The sequence below is a fragment of the Paroedura picta genome, chromosome 15, assembly GCF_049243985.1.
Source record: "Paroedura picta isolate Pp20150507F chromosome 15, Ppicta_v3.0, whole genome shotgun sequence".
NCBI classification, from domain to species: Eukaryota; Metazoa; Chordata; class Lepidosauria; order Squamata; family Gekkonidae; genus Paroedura; species Paroedura picta.
The window spans coordinates 3,915,501-3,938,082 of NC_135383.1; the positions used below are offsets into that span (position 1 = coordinate 3,915,501).

At 52.1% G+C, this 22,582-nt stretch overlaps 1 protein-coding gene across 2 annotated transcripts; it reads right to left on the reverse strand.

Moving 5' to 3' along the window:
* Positions 1-3,988: 3,988 nt before the first annotated feature.
* Positions 3,989-20,021, reverse strand: C1QTNF12 (C1q and TNF related 12). 2 transcript variants are annotated; one of them, XM_077311873.1, is made up of 8 exons: positions 18,961-20,016; positions 14,744-14,860; positions 13,549-13,651; positions 12,515-12,696; positions 9,048-9,156; positions 8,818-8,908; positions 7,033-7,111; positions 3,989-6,572 (listed from the first exon to the last, which is right to left on the reverse strand). In XM_077311873.1, exons 1-8 carry the CDS (start codon positions 19,147-19,149, stop codon positions 6,474-6,476), a joined length of 969 nt encoding a protein of 322 aa, XP_077167988.1. In that variant the 5' UTR covers positions 19,150-20,016; the 3' UTR covers positions 3,989-6,473. The 2 variants fall into 2 exon arrangements, with proteins under 2 accessions (XP_077167988.1, XP_077167989.1); XM_077311874.1 differs by lacking the exon at positions 14,744-14,860 and having other exon boundaries at positions 18,961-20,021.
* Positions 20,022-22,582: the final 2,561 nt, after the last annotated feature.

Here is a 22,582-nt window from a genome sequence, read left to right on the forward strand (position 1 = left end):
CGCCAGGGCTTCAGCATGGAGACTGGGGGTGGGGGGAGCCTTGCTGGTAAGCTGGAAAAAAAGCAGGTACCTCAAGTGCTTTCCCACACAGGCAGGCAAGAGGGTGGCCATGTGCAAAAGGCTTCACAGAGTTATCTGAGTTCTGTGCATCTGTGTATTGCTTGCTGCGGGCCTGGTCCCACCGTGTAATCTTGTGACGTTTAATGCATCAAGTTAACACCTGTGCTTTGCTTCAGTTCTGGTTCTGTTTGTTTATTTATGTTTATTTATTTTATATTTCTAGTCCGTTTGTTGGTTCAACAACCCAGATCCTAGGTTGGTCTCACTCTGTGTAATCCACCTGTAGCCTTTAGTGGGAAAGGCAGACTGTAAATAACACAGGTAGGTAGGTAGGTAGGTAGGGGATGGATGGATGGATGGATCATAACCTAACCTCCTTCAGTGGGTTGTTGTGAAGAAAAATGGAGAAAAGAACATTGGAAGTCCCCAGCCAGGGAGAAAAGTGGGAGATAAATATTGTAAACAAATAAATAGGATAGGAAATTGAACAGAAAACACAGGTAGGTAGGTAGGTAGGTAGGTAGGTAGGTAGGTAGGTAGGTGATGGAGGGACAGATGGATGGATGATAGTCAAACCTCCTTCAGAGGGTTGTTGGGAGGAAAAATGGAGAAAAGAACAGTGGAAGCCCCCAGCCAGGGAGAAAAGTGGGATATAAATATTGTAAATAAATATATAGAACAGGAAATCGAACAGAAAATAAAATCACTTGGCTGGCATACGTTCTGCAGCACAGGTCTTGCCATCTCGGTCTTTCAATTCAGTGTTGGATGGTCGCGGCGAAGACCTGCCAAGAGCCGAGGCGGAAAAACAGCAACACATTACCTTATCGTTCCTGTTCTGGAATGGAGCCAGATTTCAAGGGATCGAGAGAGAAGGATGCAATGATGTTTCTGCCATGTAAGGCAGGCGATGCGTGGAAGGTGCCTCGGGGGGAAATCTTAGGAAACATTACCTCCTACAGAAAATGACTTCCCTCTCTTGCCCCAACCCAGCTGGCTTCCCGTCCCATAAACACCTGACTTCCCACCATAAATGAGCCCGCATGGTGTAGAAGCTCCAGATGTCACACTGGATTCTCAGAGACCCGGGTTCGAATCCCCACTCTACCACGGAATTTTGCTGGTTACTGATCCGCTAGCCCCTGGTTCACAAATCAATGCCGATTGGTGGGAAGGGGACCTTAAGGAATTTAGTCTGGATCTGACTAAGGGGGGGACCAACCTATAGGGACCGCTACTAATAAACAGAAACCCATTGGTTGGGGAATATGCAGGCATGCCCACCCACGCACACATGCTTCACTTGCCAGCTCTCCAATAACTGTTGCTAAAGCACAGAATGGTTTTGTGGGGTGTGGCCAGAGACCTTTCAACACCAGCGCATGAATCTCTTCCACAACATGGAGTCTGTCAAAAGATCTGGCGGGAATTCTTTGTGATATGTTCACCCGCCCAGTTCTTCTGAGCTCCCATTATAGACAATTCCATGGGCCTGACCCAGAAGTATTTATACCCAAGCCAGGTCAGGGTGACCCAATCAAGCTGCTTCAGGGGTAGGGCCATCCAACCGCGGCTCTTTTCTTTCCCAGAGCCCTGATCAATCACAGCCTCCTTTCGGCTCCTTTTCTTGCCTCAGCTAAACATTATTTAGTGTGGCCTCATGAATCCGGTGGGGAAGGGAGATGAGGGGCACCAGCAGGGAACGGCGTGATATCACTTCCGGGGAAAACCCAGAAGTGGCATCAAGCCACTCTGGGAATTGCAAATGCTGGCAGGGGCTTGTGGGAATTGTAGTCCATGAACATCTGGAGGACCACAGGTTGACTACCCCTGCCCCAAAGGATTTGACCTCCACATCTCTCCATTGCTGGGGGATAACGCCGATGGCCTCTCCCTTTTACCCTCCCTTTCCAAGAAGGTTGCCAGCTCCCCATAGGAAAATAAGTGGAGGTTTTTTGAGGGGTGGAGCCAGAAGAAGGCGAGGTTTAGGGAGAGGCGGGACTATGGTGAGGGGTAACACTAGGCAGTCCACCTTCCAAAATGGCCATTTTTCCCCAGGTGAACTAATCTGCTACCTGGAGATCAGCTGTAAACACGGGAGATCTCCGGCCTGCTTTCCAAGCCGAAATCTGCCCCCCCACCCCCCTGGTTTCCCTCCAAGGGGTTCTGCAAGACAAGCCAGGCGGTCGGTAGGAAGGGTTAAAAGCCCTGCCAGTCACAGAGAGTTTGCAGAGCCGGGTTTTCGTCTCCGTCGGCTGAGGAAAGGCAGGCAAAGCAGACGCTAATCCAATGTAAATACCCTTGGAGTCAGTCTGGAGCAGGGCATCAAAATCATTTACAAAAACCTGAAATCCGACGAGGGCTTTAAGAAAGGGGGGGGGGAACCCCACTCCGTAACCTGTCAAATCCCTGCCAGGGAAAATATTCTCAAGGGCTGCGCAAGAGCCGAACCCACGAACCTGTCTGGGTGCCAGAAGGCCTGCTTGCGTGAGCAGCTAGGGAGAGGGGAGGCGCAGGGGAGCGATCGCACCCGGGGATCCATGGGGTGGTCCGGTCCTGGAGCACAGGAATGCTTGGATCGTCCCCCTGCCATGGTAAAAGTCATGCGTCTTCCACTCGGAGGATTTCTAAGATGAATTCTGGGGTCCAGGTCTCTGAGTTTTGTCCAGATCATTTTGCAATCATCATTTGTTTAACTTTTTCCCCTTCCCTGTTCATTTTTCTCCCCTCTGTGCTAGGGATGGGGACATTTCTCGAGTCAACGGCGTGAGAAAACAAGCTTCGATTCCAACGGTGGGAGAGGAGCGCTATGTGGGTCCACCGCCATGTTTGCTGACTTTTATATTGTATCTTGTGATGTCTGGTTTTAATGGGGTTTTATTGGGCTTTTAATGAAGGACTCTTGTAACCCGCCCCGAGCCTGCTTGGGAGTGGTGGGAAATAAATCGCACAATAATAATAAATAAATAAATAAATAATAATAATAATAATAGTAATAATAGTGCATTCAGCTTCTGTTCTTCTGCTGCCAGAACAATTTTGCAGCATCCTAAAGAGGAACAGGCTCATTACGACAGATGGGTCTGTGAGCCAGAATCTGCCGGCCCAATCCAGAAACCAAGTGCGTGAACGCGCAACTGAAAATGCAGCCAGCTTGGTGTCGTGGTTCAACAGCAGCCTCTAATCTGGAAAGCCCAGCTTGGTTCCCCACTCCTCCTCCCCAAGCAGCCAGCTGGGTGACCTTCAGCCGTCCCCAGTTCTCTCAGAGCTCTCTCAACCTCACCTACCTCACCGAGTGTCTGTTGTGGGAAGTGGAAAGGAAGGTGATTACAAACTGTTTTGAGACACTTTCGGGTTTCTTCTTCGGCTCCTGAAAATGTATGCATGGGGAGGACACTTACTTTATAGCAGGAGCGGCCACTGTCCATGGACTACAATCCCCATGAGCCCCTGCCAGCTGGTAGGGACTCATGGGAATTGTAGTCCATGGGCATCTGGAGCCCCACAGTCTAGCCACCCCAGCTCTATGGCATTATCCCCCCTTGAAGCCCCTCCCCTCCCCAAACCTTGCCTTCTTCCAGCTCTACCTCCTAAATCTCCAGATATTTTCAAATCTGGAGTTGGCAGCCCCAAAGACGACCAAAGAGATCCAAAGCAAGTTAAATGGCCATCCTGGTTATTCTGAACGCTCCATGTAGTGTTCTTACCATAGATGTCGGCTCTGGGGTGGAAGCAAACCAGAAAGGACAGAGGGGCAGGTAAGGCAGAGATTGCAGCCCACAGGTTCCCAGTCCCTTAACCACAATTGGGATCCAGAGAGCATTTGGCCTGCAGCGCCGATACATAACAAGTCACTCATCGAAGGATCCCATGCGCCCTGCGTGCTTCCAAACGAAGCTTTAAGAAAGACACAAAACTTTGCCCAGAGTGAATTTTCCACATTTTTTTATAGCTATGCCAAACCGGCTCCATAAAGAAGTCAACACTCCCCTCGCCAGCCGGCGGAGCCCGTGCCAGGTCATTTTGGCAGCCAGTACGGTGCACATGATATGTTTACAACTTTATATGCGTGCCCCCGGGGGCGGCTGTGTATACAATGTGACTAAATATACAGATTTATTTATATATCTTATTAAAACATAAGACGACAAAAGGGAAAAGCCAAGAGTCTTTGCCTATAGCGGCCGCAGTTGCTTGTTTCTCGCCCTTTTCTAATGACAAAAAGACAAAAGTTGCCCACCCTGCGGGAAGTGTTTAACTCTAAGGGATTGGCAGCAAAATGCAGGGTGCAACTGCTTAGGGAGAGACGTGACATTACAGGAGACGCAGAGCTGCCGCTGAAAACATCGGCCTTGTGTCTCCTTTATCCTTTCTGTCACATCTAGTTCTACGTGTGTTGGGTGTTTCCATAATTCATGGTGCTTCCTACTGCTGTTGTGGAGGCAAGGGAATGGACAACAATCTGAAGGCATGGGTGAAGGGATGGCCATTAGGAGGGGTATCCAACCATGGCATTTCCAGCGGCAGCCCTGAGATCCTTGCAATTTGAGCTCCACTCTAAAGGACAGGAAGTGGGAGGTGACTTGACACAAGACTGCCATTTCCAGCGGTAGCCCTGAGACCCTTGCAATTTGAGCTCCACTTTAAGGGACAGCAATTGGGATGTAACTTGACACAAGAATGCCATTTCCAGCGGTAGCCCTGAGTTCCTTGCAGATCTGAGCTCCCCACGAAAAGAATTACAAAATACCAAGGTGGGTAATCTCGCACCTTTCAAACCAACAGTGTCAACAGTCCATACAGCACCTCAGATTTCAGCATCTCCAAAAAAGAGGGTTTTTGCCATGTTTGCCAGCCGACCTGCATCGTTCACGCCCAAACACACTGAGATGTCAGTCCAGCTTTCCCCCCACCCTTCCTTCTTGTTAACGTAAAATGACCACAACGAAACGCACAACTGCTCTTTCCCGACGAAAACCGCGTTGATGACGTGGCCCCGATTTCTGCCGTCCGGACTTGAACCCTTCACTCTTCTTACAGCAGGGCCGGGAGCTTGCGGTGAAGCACGGATAAGTTAAATAATATACCGTTCTTTTCATTATAATTATTAAACTATTTGAAACGCACACGACAATAACAACAGCAGCAACACGGAGCCGTCACACGAAACCTTTCCAAGCAGCGGCCTCCGATTGCTTCAAAGCGAGTTGGAATGCAGGATCTAAGCTGGGGCGGGGGAGGTAGACGGACCCCCGAGTTTCGACTGGGGTGGTCCCACCGTTCAAAAATGGCTGGAGATCTTCCGGAATTACACCCGGTCTCCAGGTTAGAGAGATCAGTTCCCCTGGAAAACAGGACTGTTTCTGGAGGGGGGACTTTATGGCATGATACGCCCCAGAGGCTCCGCCTCGCCACAAGCCCCACCCCCCAAATCTGTAAGGATTTCGCAACCCAGCTCTGGCGACCCTAAATCCCGCTTGCTGGGACAGCTTTGCAGGGTTGTTTTTAAAACAGTCGATTTACTACTCTATTTAAATCCTACTGCTTCTTTTGGGAAGCTGCAAATGAGTCAACCCTCAAACCCAGTTCCCTCCAGTCCATTTTCATCCAGACACTGGTTGAAATGCCAGCATCCAAGAGGAGAGCCTTACAAAACTCTGTGATTTAAGCTGTTTTGTGATTTTTACAAAAATAACCATTTCCTGTGATCAGGCAAGCCAAGGTGAAAGGGTATTTTCTGTTCCGTCCCACAGCAGGTGAACAGAATTATCACCAAAGCGGAATTTGAAAATGTGCTTTAAAGAATTGGCAATACAACCAGGGAGCGGAGGGGATCAAAAAAACCAAAGGGAACTGTTAAAATTGGGTCATGTTTTCAGTCCTTCCCTTCTCTGAGGTGCTCAGGGTTGCATTTGTGTTGCACACCCTCCTCTCTTTTATCCTCACGACAACTGAATGAGTGTGATTGGGAAGGCAGCATGGCCAGCCTGAGACTACCTATCCCAACAAGCCAGGGGAGATTTGAACCCAGCTTCCTAACCACTACACCACACTGCCTCTCAAACACCCCACCTAAAGACATAAGGTCTCAGATTGGATTTCCCGGGATTTTTGCATCGTGGTTTCAACAGAAACCCGAAAGGATCCCGATTCAGTTCTCAGAAATGGCCATTTCCAGGGAGAAAAAAAAATGGCATTTCTAGGACAGGAAAACAGATTTGGGGTTTGCTTATGCAGGGGCCAGAGCTGTCCCCCGCCCCCCCTCTCCGACTCCTCATGGTGGAAGGGAGATGCACTTGCTTGGCTGAGCCAGGAATGCCCAGAGGCCGTTTTCTGGGAGAGCGTAAGAGTCAGAGTTCAGAGGTTATGACATTTTTCATCCCCCGCTGTGCGGCAATGACGGTCATCCGGGATTAGATTCCCATGAACATGCCCATGAAATCAGACCCGTTCTGGATGGTGATTGGTGCGCCAGCGCTGTTATCTATGAATATCGAGGTGTACTGTCCCGCCTGGAGCATGGAAGCAAAAAAAAGGGGGGAAGAGGGAGATATTAGGGAATACATACTTGTCTTGGTTGGACCCATAGCCTTGTTAGTAAAAGGTTTTGTCAGGGCCTGGATCAGGTTATCAGAAGGCGTTACACTCCCGTTCGGTCTCTGCCTTTCGGGATCCACGGTTGCTTCTCCCGTGCGAATCGGGAGAACAACCCTTGTTAGGAGCATAGTACATGCTCTGTCCCTGTTGGAAGATGCACAATCTGCAGTGTTCATGATTGAGCAGAATATCAAGGGCATCCTGCAGTGAAGGGAACCGCCTGAGCCCATGGGGTCGGGCCAAGCACACAGCTGTGCCCACCAAGGCAGAACAGCCCCCCGCCAAGAAGGGACAAAGTCACATAGGGCACAGGAAATGCCCCCCAGCCCTCGCACGAGTTTGGCCAGAGCTCGACTCCCGTGCCAACCCTTTTACCTGTAGCTGCAGCAAGCCGTGGACATAAACGGTGAAAACCTTGCTGTTGGTTTCCAGGCCGGCAATGACTTCCAGAGACCTACGGGGACACAAAAGGAAGAGGGAGGTTAGCGACTTCTAATCGCCTTCCGTTCCTCTCGCCACAACAGACATCCTGTGAGGTAGGTGGGGCCAAGAGAGCTCTAGGAGAACTGTGGTCCAAGGTCACCCAGCTGGATGCATGTGGTGGAGGAGGGGGGAATCAAACCCAGTTCTCTAGGTTAGGTATCACCCATCTTAATCACTGTACCAGGAGTGGCTAAATTGTGGCTCTACAGATATCCATGGATTACAATTCCCATGAGGGCCTCATGGGAATTGTAGTCCAAGGACATCTGGAGAGCCACAGTTTAGCCATCCCTGTACCCTATACCAAGCTGGCTCCTATACCTCTGAATAGGAGCAGCTGGAAGCAAACCACCAGAGAAGACAAAATGAGTGGGTTAACGGTTAGGAAAGCAAGCCACAGTTCAGGAAGTCCCTGGTTCAAAACTCTACCATGCCCTAAAACTCAGCATGGGCCAGGGACTCTCTCCTTCAGCCGAGCCGCCCTCACAGGGTTGTTGTGAAAACAAAACAGATGAGAGAATGACGTAAGCCCATTGGGGAGAAAGGCGGGATATCGATGAAGTCATACGAAAAGTCAAAAACAAGCCCTTGGTAAGGAACCTCAGCCAAATGCCGCATCCGGAGAGGTGCAGAGTGACGGGGTGCACCTGCATGCATAAATCTCTCCTCCTTCTCTCGCCCCTATACTCTTGCGCATGAATGGCAAACTGTGCTCTACACACCATCGCACCATTACAGTCTCAGCCGTTGCCAGCCGATTGCCGGTCGGGACTTGCTCTCCCATCGACGGGCCTTTTTCCAACCAAAGCTCAGTTTGCCACGCCCAGCAGGTGTGGGTGAGAGCCGAATTCTGCCCATCCCCATCCCTCCCAAAATCTGAGGGGCTTGTACAACTGATCTTGCTTGTGAGTTATTCATTCATTCATAAAATTATTAATGAAATAACAATAAAACAACATGCATCAAAATCTCATACCTTAATATCATAATCATAAATTAACAATAAATATTAACTATTAAAATTGTCTCTATAGGGGTGGGAGGGAGGGAGGGGTTCACTCGGAAACTGAAGGACAGGGGGTCTCAGCCTGGCTGGGGTCGGGCAGAGAGGCCAGTGGAATTTGATGTTACTTCTGGCCTCATAGAGTTTTTGCCAAGTATTAAAGTGTTGCCAAGATGCCATGAGCCTTCTGATGTTCTAATGAAGGCCTCTCTGCCTCTCGGCCTCCTTCTTGGCCCTGATCGGCCACGATGTGAGACAGAATATGCTGAACCACTGCTCTCATCCGGCAGGGCTGTTGCCACATTCATGAAACAGGGAATATTTCCACATCCCCGTTGCCAATGTCTCTTAGGAAGGGTTCTGAAATTCTCCTCCAAGAATTTCTTGCCCAATTTCGGATGTCCAGACAGTGAGGTTTGGTTTCCAAACAGGAACCTGAACACTTGAAACGTCTCCCTTTCTTTAAAAAATGTCCAAACTGTGTACAAAACAACAGACACGCACACAGTTTGACGCAAGGACCTCTTAACTGCCAGAGCGGAGGGTCCAAATCAGATCGAACTGCGTGAGTTCATCTCCATAACTGTCCAGAAGAATGAGGGCTGAAATTTTGGGCCCTCTGCATTCCACGACAGGAGCCCAAACAGTATTGCAGCAGCACCCGGAGGACTCACGTGTATCGGTGGCAGAGAGATTCGATGCAGATCAGGACCCGGACGTTGTCTCTGGCTCGTAGCTGCAGTTTGCTTTTGAGCTCGCTGTGGTCTTCGGGGGGGGGGGGGGAGGAAAAGCATAAGTGAAATAAAAAACTATCTCCGACGCCTGAAAAAAGGAGGCAACAGACCCGGAAACTTGAGCTCACCCACCCTCATCTAGCAGAAGCAGCTGAGATACTAGCACTCACCAATGTGAACGTTGGCGGAAAACTGATAAATGCCGGAGAGCAGAGCCGTGAAGCGCCCGGTCACCAAGTTTAACCCAGTTCCTCGGAGAAAAGCTCCTTTGCTCAAAGGCTAGGGAGAAAGAGGGACACAGTGTGTTAACCGAAAGGCTCTCCAGATGAGTCACGGAACCCGACTTGACTGACCCCAGATTTGCTCCTGGGAGTTTCAAGAAGACCGCTGACTTTTCAAAGGGAGGCGTCTTGCGAATAATACCTAATCCCCTTTTGTGGTCTTTTCCCTCCTCCGTCTTTCGGGTTTTAATTCTGTAAGGAAAGAGAGCAGGCCCAAAGCCTCGGGTTTTGCAACACCCATACGAGGGAGACGTCTCCCGTCACAAGGCTGGTGGGAGATTAGCGGGCGAAAGCTAAAATAAACGCTGGGCGGCATGTTTCTTATTGGCTTTGGCGCGCATGGACTCGGCTTGGCTCGAGTTCGAGAGAGAGAGAGGGAAAATTCGCCTCGGCGTGCCAAGAACGAACCCAAGGAGGTTCTAGCGCGGCCACATCAGAATTTGGGGGGCTCACGTCAGTTCTCAGATGGTAAGGTTGCCAACTCCAGAAGTAACCTTGACACCTCCCGCTTCTAGAACTTTAGACCATAGAGGTCAGCTCCCCTGGACGAAACGGCTGCTTTGAAGGGGAGGGGCTCTGTGGTCTGGTCCTCGGAAGAGGTCCCGCCCCTCCCCAAACCCCGCCCTCTCTGGCTCCGCCCCCAAATCTCTAGATATTTCCGAATCCCGAGCCGACGACCTTCTGACAATTTTCCTGCCCTCTCATACCATTCAGGCATCATTCTTAATTAGCATAAACTGTGGCTGTCCAGATGTCCAGCTGGCTGTCCAGCTGGCAGGGGCTTATGGGAATTGTAGTCCATGGACATCTGCACAGCCACAGGTTGGCCACACCCTGCTATAAAGTAAGTGTCCTCCCTGTACATACAGTTGTCAACCTCCAAGTGGCAATATTACCACGGATCTCCAGGCAACCACGGTCAGTTCCCCTGGAGAAAGTGGTCAGATGACATCGGTCTTGGCAGACTGGACCACTTCCCACGGCAGGTGGGAAGGACCCAACCTAACCCTGGTTTAGACCAGGACTCCCAACCTCCCGGTGGGGCCTGGAGCTCTCACAGCATTCTCTGGAGAGCCGTCCCCCCCGGAGAAAATGGCTACTTGGGAAGGCAGACTCTGGGCCACAATCCCCGGGTGGAGTTTTGCCCCCCACCCCCAAACCTCAGGGAATTTCCCAACTCAATGTTGACACCCCCAGTTTAGATGGGTCTGCAAGGCAGCCCAGCGGTTGCTTCCTTAGCGCCCCTGGCAACTTGTTGGCTCCCTTCCCCGATTGTCTCCCGGTATTCAGGTTCGCCACCAGGCCCATTTGGCAGCTCGGCTTTGCCCACTTCATTAAAAGCAATTAAGCTAAACGGAGGCGGCGACTTAATTCCCTCGAAACCGCCCGGCTGCAACGGAGAAGCAGTTTTCCGGCACCAGAAAATTACCACCTGATAAAACATTCCTGTTTCTTCACGTCTCATTCTGCGGCTTTCGCCTCTCTCTCCCTCTCTCTCTCTCCCTCCCTCCCCACACACACCCGGGGATAAACGAGACAATGGCGAACTCCAGGAAAGGAGCATTGGGCATGGCATGCCGGTAGGTTAACCCCCCTTGCCGGTTTGCTCTCGGCAAGATGCCCTCTGCCTTGCTCAGCCGGGGCGACGTCAAAGCCGCGAGATGTCCTCCTGACAGAGGAGATAATCCGGGGAAACGCCAAGCCCGTCGGGTCCTGCATGCCACGGTATGCGCGGACGCACCCAAAGACGAGGGTGTTGAAACGCCCCGGTGACAGGGCCCCTCTTCTTCCTTTCGTCACCCGTTGGGGAGTCCTCCCTCGGCCGGGTGGTTGGCGCCCACAGCTGCGTCCGAGACACTTCCTCGCGTTGCCGCAGTGCGGGCCAGCCCCAAAAAGCTGGCACAGATGTGCCCCTTGGCATGGGAAGGCACCAGGAATCCGAGGAGCGTAATTAAAAAGGAATCGACTCCTTTTGCGGCCTGTCCACTGATGGCTATTAAGATGTCTCGGGTCTCCTTTGCGGGGCCAATTAGAGTGGCACCAGGATTATCTCTGCCCTGGCCTAGGCGGCAAAGAGCCACCGAACAGGGAGTGCCTTACCCACATGCGCACCCCTTGCGCAACGCATTGGCTTCCAGACGACACTGGGCCAAAAGGTTCCCGAGACAGGCTTGCACGCCAAGGCTGCCTTGTTTGGGAAAAAAGCCAACATTTCTACTGGATAAGACAAAATGAAGCTTGAGATCAAGGGCACCTTGAGGACCAACAGGATGCTGGACTGGATGGACTGCTGGTCTGACCCAGCAGGGCTCTTCTGGTGTTCTTAGGAAGGCCTCGGCCTCTCTGCCCTGTGGCTGGACCTCCAGAGGGACTGGCTGGCCACTGTGTGAGGCAGGAGGCTGGACTAGAGGGACCACTGGGCTGCCAGCCACCTCTCTGAGGACCAAGTTGTCTGAAGGTAGCTGGCAGAGACCTTTGGCTCCATCCCTTCCTCCTTCCTTCCCCTCTGCTCCCCCTCTACTGCTGCTTCAAAGACACAAATCTGCGGCAACTGCTTGCACCTGAAGAATAAGGAGAGCTGCTCCCAGCTTCAGCCCTGGGTCCTTTGAGAGGACGGTTTCCCTCCTCACACTTAAGGGATCAGCTAAATCCCCTTTTGTCACAGTGACGGAGCACAGCGAGCAATTTTAAAAGGCTCATGAAAGGGTAATTAGGGGAGTCATTATTTATGAGAGAAAGATGTTAATTATTAGTGTGTGTCATTCTTTCCAGCCTTCCAAAAAAAAAAAAATCCCTGTTCTTTTCTTTTCTTAATTGCCTTCTGCATTTCTGACATGAAAACCCACAACTTTTTGGTGAGAGTCTTCTAGAAGTTTCTGTCGGCTATGGGGGAACCACTGGTTTTCCAGGCTCTTCCTTCACAGAGTTCATGCGCGGGTCTCTCTTCCTCAGTTGGACACTCCCTGCTCCTTTGAGACCACTCCCCCCCCCCATTCCCTTCTAAGCAACAGTTAGACAGTTAGGACTCTCTCTCCTCCTTTATTTACAAAGTTGTTTCTCTTCTCAGTAAAGCTGTTTATTCGACACCTCCTTTTCATATGTAAATTCTGCCAACACAAACAGCCTCTCTAACTCACCCACGTTAGTAAGTGCCCGTCTGAGCCCTGCTTTGTTGTAATATTTCCCTCTCCGTCCCAATAATATCTGCATCACACGACCACATGAAGCTTTTAAAGATGGGGATGCCGGGGATTGAACCTGGGACCTTCTGCATGCCAAGCAGATGTTCTACACCCCCCGAGCCGCAGCCCCTCCAGCTCATCCCTCCAACCTCACGTTCCTTGAGAGGTCCTCACCATCTGGAAGTTTTGGAGTTCCATCAAGGTTTTCTTGTCCACGATGATCTGCCCTTTGAGCTTACAGTGGAAAGCTTCTTCTATTCGCTTGTAGGGTGACAGTTCCTCCAGAGACAGCAGGAGAGGAGGCGCTTCGCTGGGAGGGGCAGGCAGCATGGGGGATGTCCGCCGTTCAGTCGCTTCTGAAAGAAAGGAAAGCAGGAGGCCTGAGCTGGGGTGTCCCACGTTGGCCCTGACAAGGTGGTTTTCCTTCCAGAGGATGGGTCTGTTTGGCCCCGATTCACACAACGGAGCATATGAGGTGGCAAATTTGCACAGATACGACTTTGACTGTCCCACCAGCTTCACGTTAATATTGGGCCTCTGCACCCCACATCTGGGAAGTTACACGTAAACATCTGGAAAGTCCTGCTAGATCAGAGCAAAGGCCCACCTATGTGTGTATTCTGTTTTTCACGGTGGACAACCCAATTAGAATCATAGAATCATAGAGTTGGAAGGGGCCATACAGGCCATCTAGTCCAACCCCCTGCTCAACGCAGGATCAGCCCAAAGCATCCTAAAGTAGTTGATCCCTTAGAAGTAGGTTCTCTCATTTACCTGCCCAGGGAGGAGAATTATCAGGCTCCAGCTGCCCCCAAAGAATGCGGGAGCAGGAGAGAAACAAAATGGCCTCCCTGTCATAACACTCTAGGAATTTACCCGACTATGATAAAGATCATAGAGACTACGAGAGGCAGCCTGGAGTGTCACCCAGGAGTGACATCATACCCTCCTCAAACACTCAAAAGGCCCCAGCATTTGTAGAGGCACCACACAAGCCCCACAAACAGGGCATGAAGGCAACAGCTGCCCCTCATTGTTCCATAACCCCCCGACTCACCCCGATGGAGAGCACCAAGTAAATATCAACTTTTTGCGGTTCAAGTAGACCAGTTCCTTCCAGATGTTTTCCCCACATCAAACCTGCTGTCTGCTGCTGGCCAATCCTCAGCCGCTGGCAAAGGTCACATGTTCCAACTTCCTCCACTCACCTTTCAACATCTCCTTGAACTCCTGCAGCAAGACTTCCTGGGTGACCTCGGCACCTGGGGGACCCGGCGGCCCCGGGGGACCTGGCGGGCCAACAAGCCCACGCTTGAAATAAAAAGGAAAGACAGTTACATCAATAACATGCATCTTAAGCTGGGCTTTATGCAGAAGCCGTTCCGAGAAACTCTGAACTACAGTGGGTGCGTCTTGCCCACTGCTTAAGCAACCCCGATGAACCCTCATACTTTGGCTCAGGTTTCTGTAATCCTAGCCATATTACATTGCTTACTAGTTATCGCAGCCCGTTCCTTGTACTGACTTCCACTGTGCAATTCCCCGTAAGTCTCAGCAAGAAAAGGGGACTTTAACTATCAACCATACGCAATAAATAAGTTCAGAGAAAGTTAAGGAGTCCCACCAGATGGATGAAAACGATTCTTGCTGCCGGCAACCCCAGCCCTTGACCCAGGCCCCACATGGATCATTGGCAGAGCCCGTTTTGGGGCTCTAGATTTTGATCACCCTACAGCAGGAGTCACACACACCCCATCCCAACCTTTTTGAGCCGTTGGACCCCTTTAGGTCCAGCATGCATAAGAAGATAGGGAATGTGGAATATAATCATATATACAGAGAGAGGGAAGGAGCCAAAAGGAGGATAACGGGGGGGGGGGGGGTACAATCGGTCAAAAGTAGATAAAACACATAGAGAAGACCAAAGAGGGAAAAGGGGGTATAACAGAGAGAGAAGACCAAGGGGAGATAATAAACACACACAACGAGCAGAAAATCAAGAGGGAAAGACACCAGATTTGTACAAAAGCAGCCAACCACTGGCTCTGCCTTCATCATGGCCCCCTCCTACCTTATGGCAGTACATGGCAGGTGCCTGTGAGCCCCATGTTAGGGAACCCCATAGCAGAATGTTGGGATGGGGGAACGGAATATTGGGAGGGTGAGAAGGGATGTTGAGAGGACAAGAAGGAATGTTGAGAAGCTGAGAAGGAATGTTGAGATGATGGAATGTTGGGAGGAGTTTTAGGAGAATGACGCTGGATATCAATGAAGGGGACTGAATGAATTCAAAGGTCGGCAGGGACAAAATGTTTAGGGAAGGGGATGGAAATGTCGGGAACTGGCTGCTTTAACACTGGCCACAGACTGTTAAGGCCAGCTACACTTTCAGGAAGAACCTACTAATTTCTTATCTTTCCCTCTGCATCTCTTTTTGTTGTTGCCATCATCAGGACGATGTACAAATGAAATCCATGTGCGACGTGGGTCGGTGATGCGAGGGTCTGGAGACTCAAGCATCTAAGGAGAGAAGAAGAAGCATTTGAGGGCAATGTGAATTTCACCCATTTTATAGCAATTAAAAAAAAAATAGTTCCAACATTCAACGTTCCTTGTCCTTTGGAGAACCAGAAAAGCATATTTTCTGGATCTGAAATCAGAGATGATGAATTTTAGATTTCTTTTTAAAAAATCTTACCCGGATTACCCAACATACTAGAACTCAAGGCTATCAAGTAAGACTTACGGGCAGGAGATTCAAGATGGGCAGAAGGACATACGTCTTTGCCCAGTAAAAGGTTAAAACGTGGGATTTGTTGCCAGAGGATGCTAGAGAAAGCCACAGGCAGAGACTTAACAAAGCTCTCCCCCCCCCACCCGAGTAAAATTGAATAGACCAAACTGGAGAGGATGTGGCCGGGCTCAAAAATAAGGAACCAACTTCCTTCCATCTCAGACCCCTGGGCAAAAGACAAAGAAAAATTGCTTCTTCTTCCGTGGGGCATCTTTGGAGTTTATCTTTATTTGCCCCACTTGCAGCATTTTTGCAGGCCATGGTTCTGTACATACCTCCTGATGGCAAGAAACAATGAGTCGTGCAGAGATGCATCAGGCACCCTCCTCTGTGGATAGCTAATTCTGCTGCGTCAGGAGTAGGAACAGAGATTCCCCACCACCATCACCACTCCCTTCTCCTTTTTTCATTCTTCAGCTGTCCTGGAATTCCCTTATTTGATTCCTCATTCGTTTTGATTTGACCAGGAATTGAAACGACTGAATTGTTGACTTGAAGGCTGGAAATAAATTCCAGACTAGGAGCATGTGTTGTATGCTGCGGGTGACCATCCCTCCCTTTATGATACTGATCGGCACATGTATATTGATGGAGCATTTCCCCTTAACCGACACCCTGGGAGGTAAGGTGGGACTGGGAGAGCTCTGAGAGAACTGCGTAGCGAGAACAGCTCTCCTCTGTGGCCGGCCTGTGGCTTGTGTCGAAAGCAGAGTCCGTGCCCTCCGGCCCACCCTCCAAAGCAGCCGTTTTCTCCAGGGGGAACTAATCTTGGTCCTCTGCAAATCAAGAGTCATGGTGCAGGTTCTCCAGGGGTCCCCTGGAGGTTGGCAGCCGCAGCAGCCATCCTGCACACACCCAGAGCTGGTTGCAAATCCCTCTCGGAGTGGCAGCCAGGCCTCTCTTGCAAACCGCCCTGATAGACAGCTGAAACGAGGGTCCTGCCCTCGCCGTGTTATTCTTTCATTAGGACAGCATGCATGAGCCATGCGAGGGATCAGCCGGGAAGCCTCGCTGGGGCTCTTGGCTGCAGCAACGGCGCTCCCAGCCCGAGACCCACTTCTCCACCCACAGGGCGGGCTAGAAGCCGTAGCAGCTTCAGCCCAGGGGTGGAGGGACTTGCCATGCACAGAAGACTGCGTGACAAGGGCACATTTCTAAAAAAAAAAAAAAAAAAAACCGGGGGAAATTCACTCTGGAATACCCAAGGTGGAAAGCAAACTGACTCTGTCGTAGAGCCCCAGAGCTGTGGGAAAGGGTGCAGGTTTTTTGTGGGGGAGGCGAAAGGCATCTGGGGGATAGCAGTGTTACTTGCAGAATTTTTATTTCAAGCCAAGTGGAGTGGATGGCTAGCACACAGGGAAACCCGGTGCATCGGCAGGACTCAGGAAGAACCTGGATTCAAATCTCCGCCTCGGTAATGGGCCAAGTGCACACTCGCAGCCTAGCCTCCCTCGAGGAAGCCTGTTCCACTGAGGAACCGCTCTGACTGTCAGGAACTTCTTCCGGATGTCGAGACGGAATTTCTTTTCAATTAATTTCATCCCATTGGTTCTGGTCCGTCCCTCCGGGGCAAGAGAGAACAACTCTGCTCCATCCTCTATATGGCAGCCTTTAAAACCCTTTGGTGTGAACAGCCAGGCCTCGCCCCCTTTCTGAGCACTTCGGTAGGTCTCTAGGGGAGCAAATGCTGGCAGGGGCTCATGGGAATTGTAGTCCATGGACATCTGGACGACCACAGGTTGACTACCCCTGCTCCAGTTGATGGCAGGGAGAAAAGTGTCTTCCCCACCCTCCAGGGGGGGGGGTAATTAGCTCCTGTTAACTAATTAACCGCTATGAGGTAATTACCCACCATTAAGCCCTTTGGATTAGGAGGAAAAACGATACTTCTAAAGGGTTGCAAAACCTTAATGGGAAGAAAGAGCCTTGAAGAGGCATTAAGGCTTGCATCTGGGGGGAGGGCACGCCCCTGCTTCAAGGGCATGCCCCCTTCTGTTCCCCCCCACCTCCCCCCCCATCTGCTAACAAGTCCCAATCTGTTCGATGCACCCCCTCCAATGTCCCTTTGCCTCTTCTGGCATCGAGCGCTTGATCGGGAAAGTCAAGTTCCCTCCAGGAATTACAACCGATCTCTGGATGTCAGAAATCAGATTTCCCAGAGGAACAAGACGCGTCCAGGATGGACCTTACGGCATCAAACCTGGCAAAGGTCCCTCCTGCCCTAAAAGCCAAAGTCCATCCCCAAATCTCCAGAAATTGCTAACTCAGAGTTGGCAAACATTGGGCAGTGTCATGGAAGACCAGCGGGGAGGGTCCAGATTGGGGGACTCTTGGAGAACTGAGGCTGGAACCTGGGGAGGATAAGGACCTCAGTGGGGACCAGGGCCACAGAGTCCCCCCTCCAAAGCAGCCCTTTCCTCCAGGGGACCAAATCTATGGAGATGAGCTGTCATTCCAGGAGATCCCCAGGTCCCACCTGGAGGCTGGCATTCCAGGCCACCTTCATCCCTAGCTTGGGGGGGGGAGGGGCTGACGGAAAGTCTTCTATCCCAAACAAGCGTTCAAAATGTGGAATGCGCTGCCAGAGAATTGAGGCCTGGCCACAAGCACCAAAGGCCTTAGAAAGGGGGTTAGGCAGAGTGACAGAGGAGTGGGCAGCTGGTGGAATGTGACAAAACATCTGTGGTCGTACGGCCAGAGTCTCTTTTCGCATGGTGGTTCCCCAGTCTGCCAGAGCGGATGCATGCCTGATCAGAGCGCCATATTGTAAGGGTTGCGCATGTGCTCATATGTGTGCAAGTGTGCGTGTGAGTCTGGCAATGTTTCCTCCATGTGCGCTTGTACCTGGACAGCCTGAAGGAAGGGGAAAGGAAGGCGAGGGGATGGAGAAGAAAGCGCCAGCCGATGGCGCGTGCTCCAATTCTGGAATTAATTTTGGAAAATCCTCCCGGATCAACCCGACTTAAGGGGCGGAATGAGACTCTTCTGCGGCAGACGGGGCGGGCCTGCTGACTCCACTGGATCAAGCGGTCGAAGAGCTACAGCACATAGCTGTCCCGTCACTATAACATGCTCCGTTATTTATGCGTGCCATGCTTTTAAGCGTCGAGACTCTTTCGCTTACCCGACTTTGTGCTGGGCACAAGGGAGGCAATCTGTGTGAAGGAGAGGGGAAAGAGATAGCCCTAACTGTCTAACTGTTGTGAAATGGATGTATGGAGGACCTGTGCTCAAAGGAAGTCCCGTCCCCTCCCCTCTCTAAATTCTGATGCTGTTAAGGAGATGATGGCCCATACGTCTCCCAGAATTAAAATAGCGTTCCAGAAGACAGAGATCAGTTCCCCTGGAGAAAAGGGCTGCTTTGGGGGGTGGATTCTCAGGAATCGCGTCTTACCAAGGTCGCCTTCCTTTTCCTCTCCCCTGTGAGGGAGGTGAGGCTGAGAGAGCTCCAATATTACTGCTGGGGATCCCCTGAAATCACAGCTCATCTCCAGGCTACAGAGATCTGTTCCCTGGAGAAAAGGGCTGCTTGGGAGGGGGGACCTCACTGAGGTCCCGGTGGATTCCACCACCCTCCTCCCAGGGCGTCTGTTGTGGGGAGAGGAAGGGAAAGGGGTTTGCGAGCCACTTGCTGACTCCTTCAGGCAGTGAAAAGCGGGATATATATATATAAAAAAAAACCCAGCTCTTCTCCTTCCTCCTCGGTTTGCCCCATCTGTGAAATGGGCATCCACCTTGTACAGACGGATCACCAATGGAAGGCACAGCATGAGGATCAAGGGGAACATTGCAAACATTGAAGGATGGTCCTGGCTGGGACCCCTACCTTGGAGTGGCCGTGGAGCTCCTCGCTGTTGGAGAGGGTCGTGTTGAAGGGTTCCGTGTACTGGTTCGGCTCCTTCACCTTCTTCCGCTCTTTCTTGGCTGCCGCCGCTCGGAAGCGGGAGAGCTCCTGACACAGCAAAGTGGCCAGAACGAACCAGCTCCAGTACCTCATTTTGGCTTGGGTGGACATCTCCTCGCGGATACCCTCCAAAGCCAGAAGCCCAGTGAAGGGTGGGGGGCCGGAGTGGGGGTCTTCTCCCCTGCCTCAGTTCTGTTCCCAAAGGAGTCCAGTTGGGGAGAACCGACAAGGGGCACTTGCCCGGTCTCACCTGAGAAATTCGCCAGCCTCAAGTTCCACAGGTGTGTGAGCAGAGTGGAGGAGCAAAAACTTAGACCTTCGGGGACGGAGAGGGTCTTGGCAGCTGACCCCTGGCTGCTCTTTGCCTCGGTGACAAATCTCACCTCTGGTCACGGAAGACAGCCACGGCGGCCCATTCCGAGGGGTCCATCCAGTTGCCTTCCTTGCTTGCTTTACTGGGGGGCAGGTTCCCCTTCGGGAGAGACCCTGCGTGGTTTCGGAACCCCCGAGGCGCCACCCCGCCACATGCCAAGGGTTCGAATCTGCTTCGCTCCCTCCTTCCCAAGAGTCAAAAGGATGTCCTCGGGCCGGTCTGCAGAGAAAGCAGGGAAGGGGCTTCCGCCGACCGAAACGCCAGCTTTCCACCACCTTCCGTCAGCCGGGGATCCTCTGCAGGGATCCAGAGGCAGGCCTCATCTGCTCGCCTGCCTGCCTGCCTCCCTCTGGGCCGGTCCTCTCTGGAAGGGGAGGTTCCTTCTCCCGGACCGTTTTCCCAAATGCCCTCGCCTCCTCTTCTCCCTCTGCTCCACCTCTGCAAATAAATACTTCTTTTGTGGGAGAGTTTTTCCATCAGCTCGGAGGGGGGGCGGGGGGAGAAGGGAAGAGAACCACGCCGCACATCTGGGGCGGGACGGATCGCATTCTAATGAGCTGTCAGGCCGGCCTTGGCGAAGAAACTCCTGCGGAGACGGGTGGCTCCGTGGAATCTCACCCTCTGCCAAAGAGATTTGCATCAGCCCTGTCTCCCTCTCTCCGCCCTCCTCTCCACCTTTCCCTTCGCCCTTGGCTGGCGTTAGCCAAGAGGCAGGGCCACACTTCTGGGAGCATGCATGCTGGGCGGGGAGGCACGCAGGCAGAGGGTCTGGGGCCAGGGCATCATTTGGGGAAGGGGTTTTGGTAGGTGGGCTTACAAGCCCCCGTGTCCCACACAGGCCCAAGCTACTGCGATTACGTCCACCCCCATAGCTCAAAGGGAATGCTGGAGAGAGATCAAGAGGGTTCAGGGTTGCCACCTCTGGGTTGGGGAATACCTGGAGATTTTGGGGATGGAGCCCGGAGTTGGTGGGATTTAAGGGGAGCAGAATGCTACGGAGGCCACCCTTCCTTCCCGGGAAACTGATCTTTGTACCCTGGAGCGGAGCTGCAAGTCCAGGAGATTTCCAGATCCCACCTGAAGGCTGGTGTCCCTCGTAGCAGGGGTAGTCAAACTTCTGGTCCTCCAGATGTCCATGGATTACAATTCCCTTGAGCGAACGCTGGCAGGGGCTCATGGGAATTGTAGTCCATGAACATCTGAAGGACCACAGGTTGACTACCCCTGCCCTCATAGGGTTCCTCCTGGCCACTAGTAGGGGAAAGGGAGGGGGGGACAGCAAACGCTGGCAGGGGCTCGTGGGAATTGTAGTCCATAGACATCTGGAGGACCACAGGTTGACTACCTCTGGTCTAACGGTTAGTGGGCTGGGGAGTATCAGACGAGCGCCATTCCCGGAGGGGTGTGTAAATCCTTGCGGGTGCTGCCGTATTTTGGGATTCCTTTGCACGAAAGCTCTGAGTCCCAGAGCCAGGAGGCAACATTGGGGAACGTCTTGGCCTCCGTGCCCTGTGGTTGGCCCTCCAGCGGAAGTGGCTGGGCCCTGTGTGCGACAGGATGCTGGGCTGGAGGGACCCCTGGCCTGATCCAGCAGGGCTCTTCCGACATTCCTGTGTTCAAAACCCGCTCAGCAATACCAGTGGCCAGGATTTCCTCAAAGCTACACAATCTGCAGAACGCAGAGAAAGAGAGAAAAGCTTTCTTTATTTCAAAAAAAGACGCCAATTATTCCAGTCGGAGAAGCCGGGGGTCTTTGGCACACAACATGCGTTTGCTCTGTGGGTGCCACAGACGCCAGAGGTTCTTAGATGTGCATGGGGGGGGGTTGCGTGCAGAGGTGGAGGAACGAGGGGTGGGGGGAACCGGAGCGCGGCCCTCCCCGGGCTCTGTCTGGGCCGCCGGGCCGCCTTCTGACAGATCGTCCCATTAACGTATCATCAAGTGCAGCTTGCAAATTTGGGATGCCGTCAGCAGCTAACCTGAAAAGGGGCAAGGAGGACCAGGCGACGCCAGGGAAAGTTAAATATTATTAACCAAGAATGGCTGCAGCATAGTTCTCCAGGAATGCAAGATAGCTGGGGGGGGGGGGGATGATGGAGGGGATGCTCAATGGGTTAACTGTTTCATCGCCACACTGAAATTGGGCATGCTTGCTTTCAATGAAGTACAGGAACATTCTAAGAACAGAGCAAGCTGCGGGGAAGACTACCCACAGGTCATGGAATTAGCAGTCCCCCTCCCTGACTTGTGCTGTCCCTGCAACTGCTTCTCAGGGATAGATCTCCTCTGTCCCTGGAGGCTCCATTTAGTTAGCACGGCATGACGAACAACTGTGGTTTGGCTCGTCCTTCGTGGACCCATCTCGCCCCTTTTAGAGTCATTGGAGGTAGATCTTCTCTCCTGGAACTCTTCCCGCACAGAGTCATCCGTCACAGAACCCAAAGGCTTCTGGGACATTTTATCTTCCCAACGACCCTGTGAGGTGGAGCAGAGCAAGGTAGAAAGCTACTGTTGCTCTCCCCTCCCTAATAACCCACAGGGGCTCCCCTCTCCTGCCCACTTATGTCTGCCCCACGTCTCCAAGCATGGAGGCTTCGCCCATATTGTGAAGCTCCACCCCCATCATGCTCCTCCCCCTCTGCAAGATTCCAGCTCCCAATGCAGCACTAGGGCCCGCCTCCTCTATTCAGGCTCCACCCTTTTGGCAGCTAAGCCCCACCCCCTGGCTCCATCTCCTGCCCCTGAGACCGAAGAGCTTTGATCTATCCCAGCTCAGGCTTCGAGAAATTCCAGATGTGGCGCAATGGCGCAGAAGACATCTTGGAAGGAGAGCTGTAGACACGTCCACCTGGGCCCCCTCCCCACCCCGTCATTGGCAGTATTTTTTTGGGGGGGTGGGAATGAGTTGACATGACCATATACGGACATATCACCTGATAAATGCTTAACCAATTAAAAATAATGTATAGAAAATTAATCAACCCCCACCCATTTGGGAAACCCTTCCCGGGCTGTCAAGAAACCCTGGGATTTCCAGAGAAAACCCGACTGAATACAACCAAGCCCTCCGGGGCCCTTGTGCTTTTGGGGACCCAGCCAGGCACCTTCCACTGAATCCGACCCTCAGTCCATGAAAGATCACACTTGTTTGCTCCGCCAGCCTAGATTTCC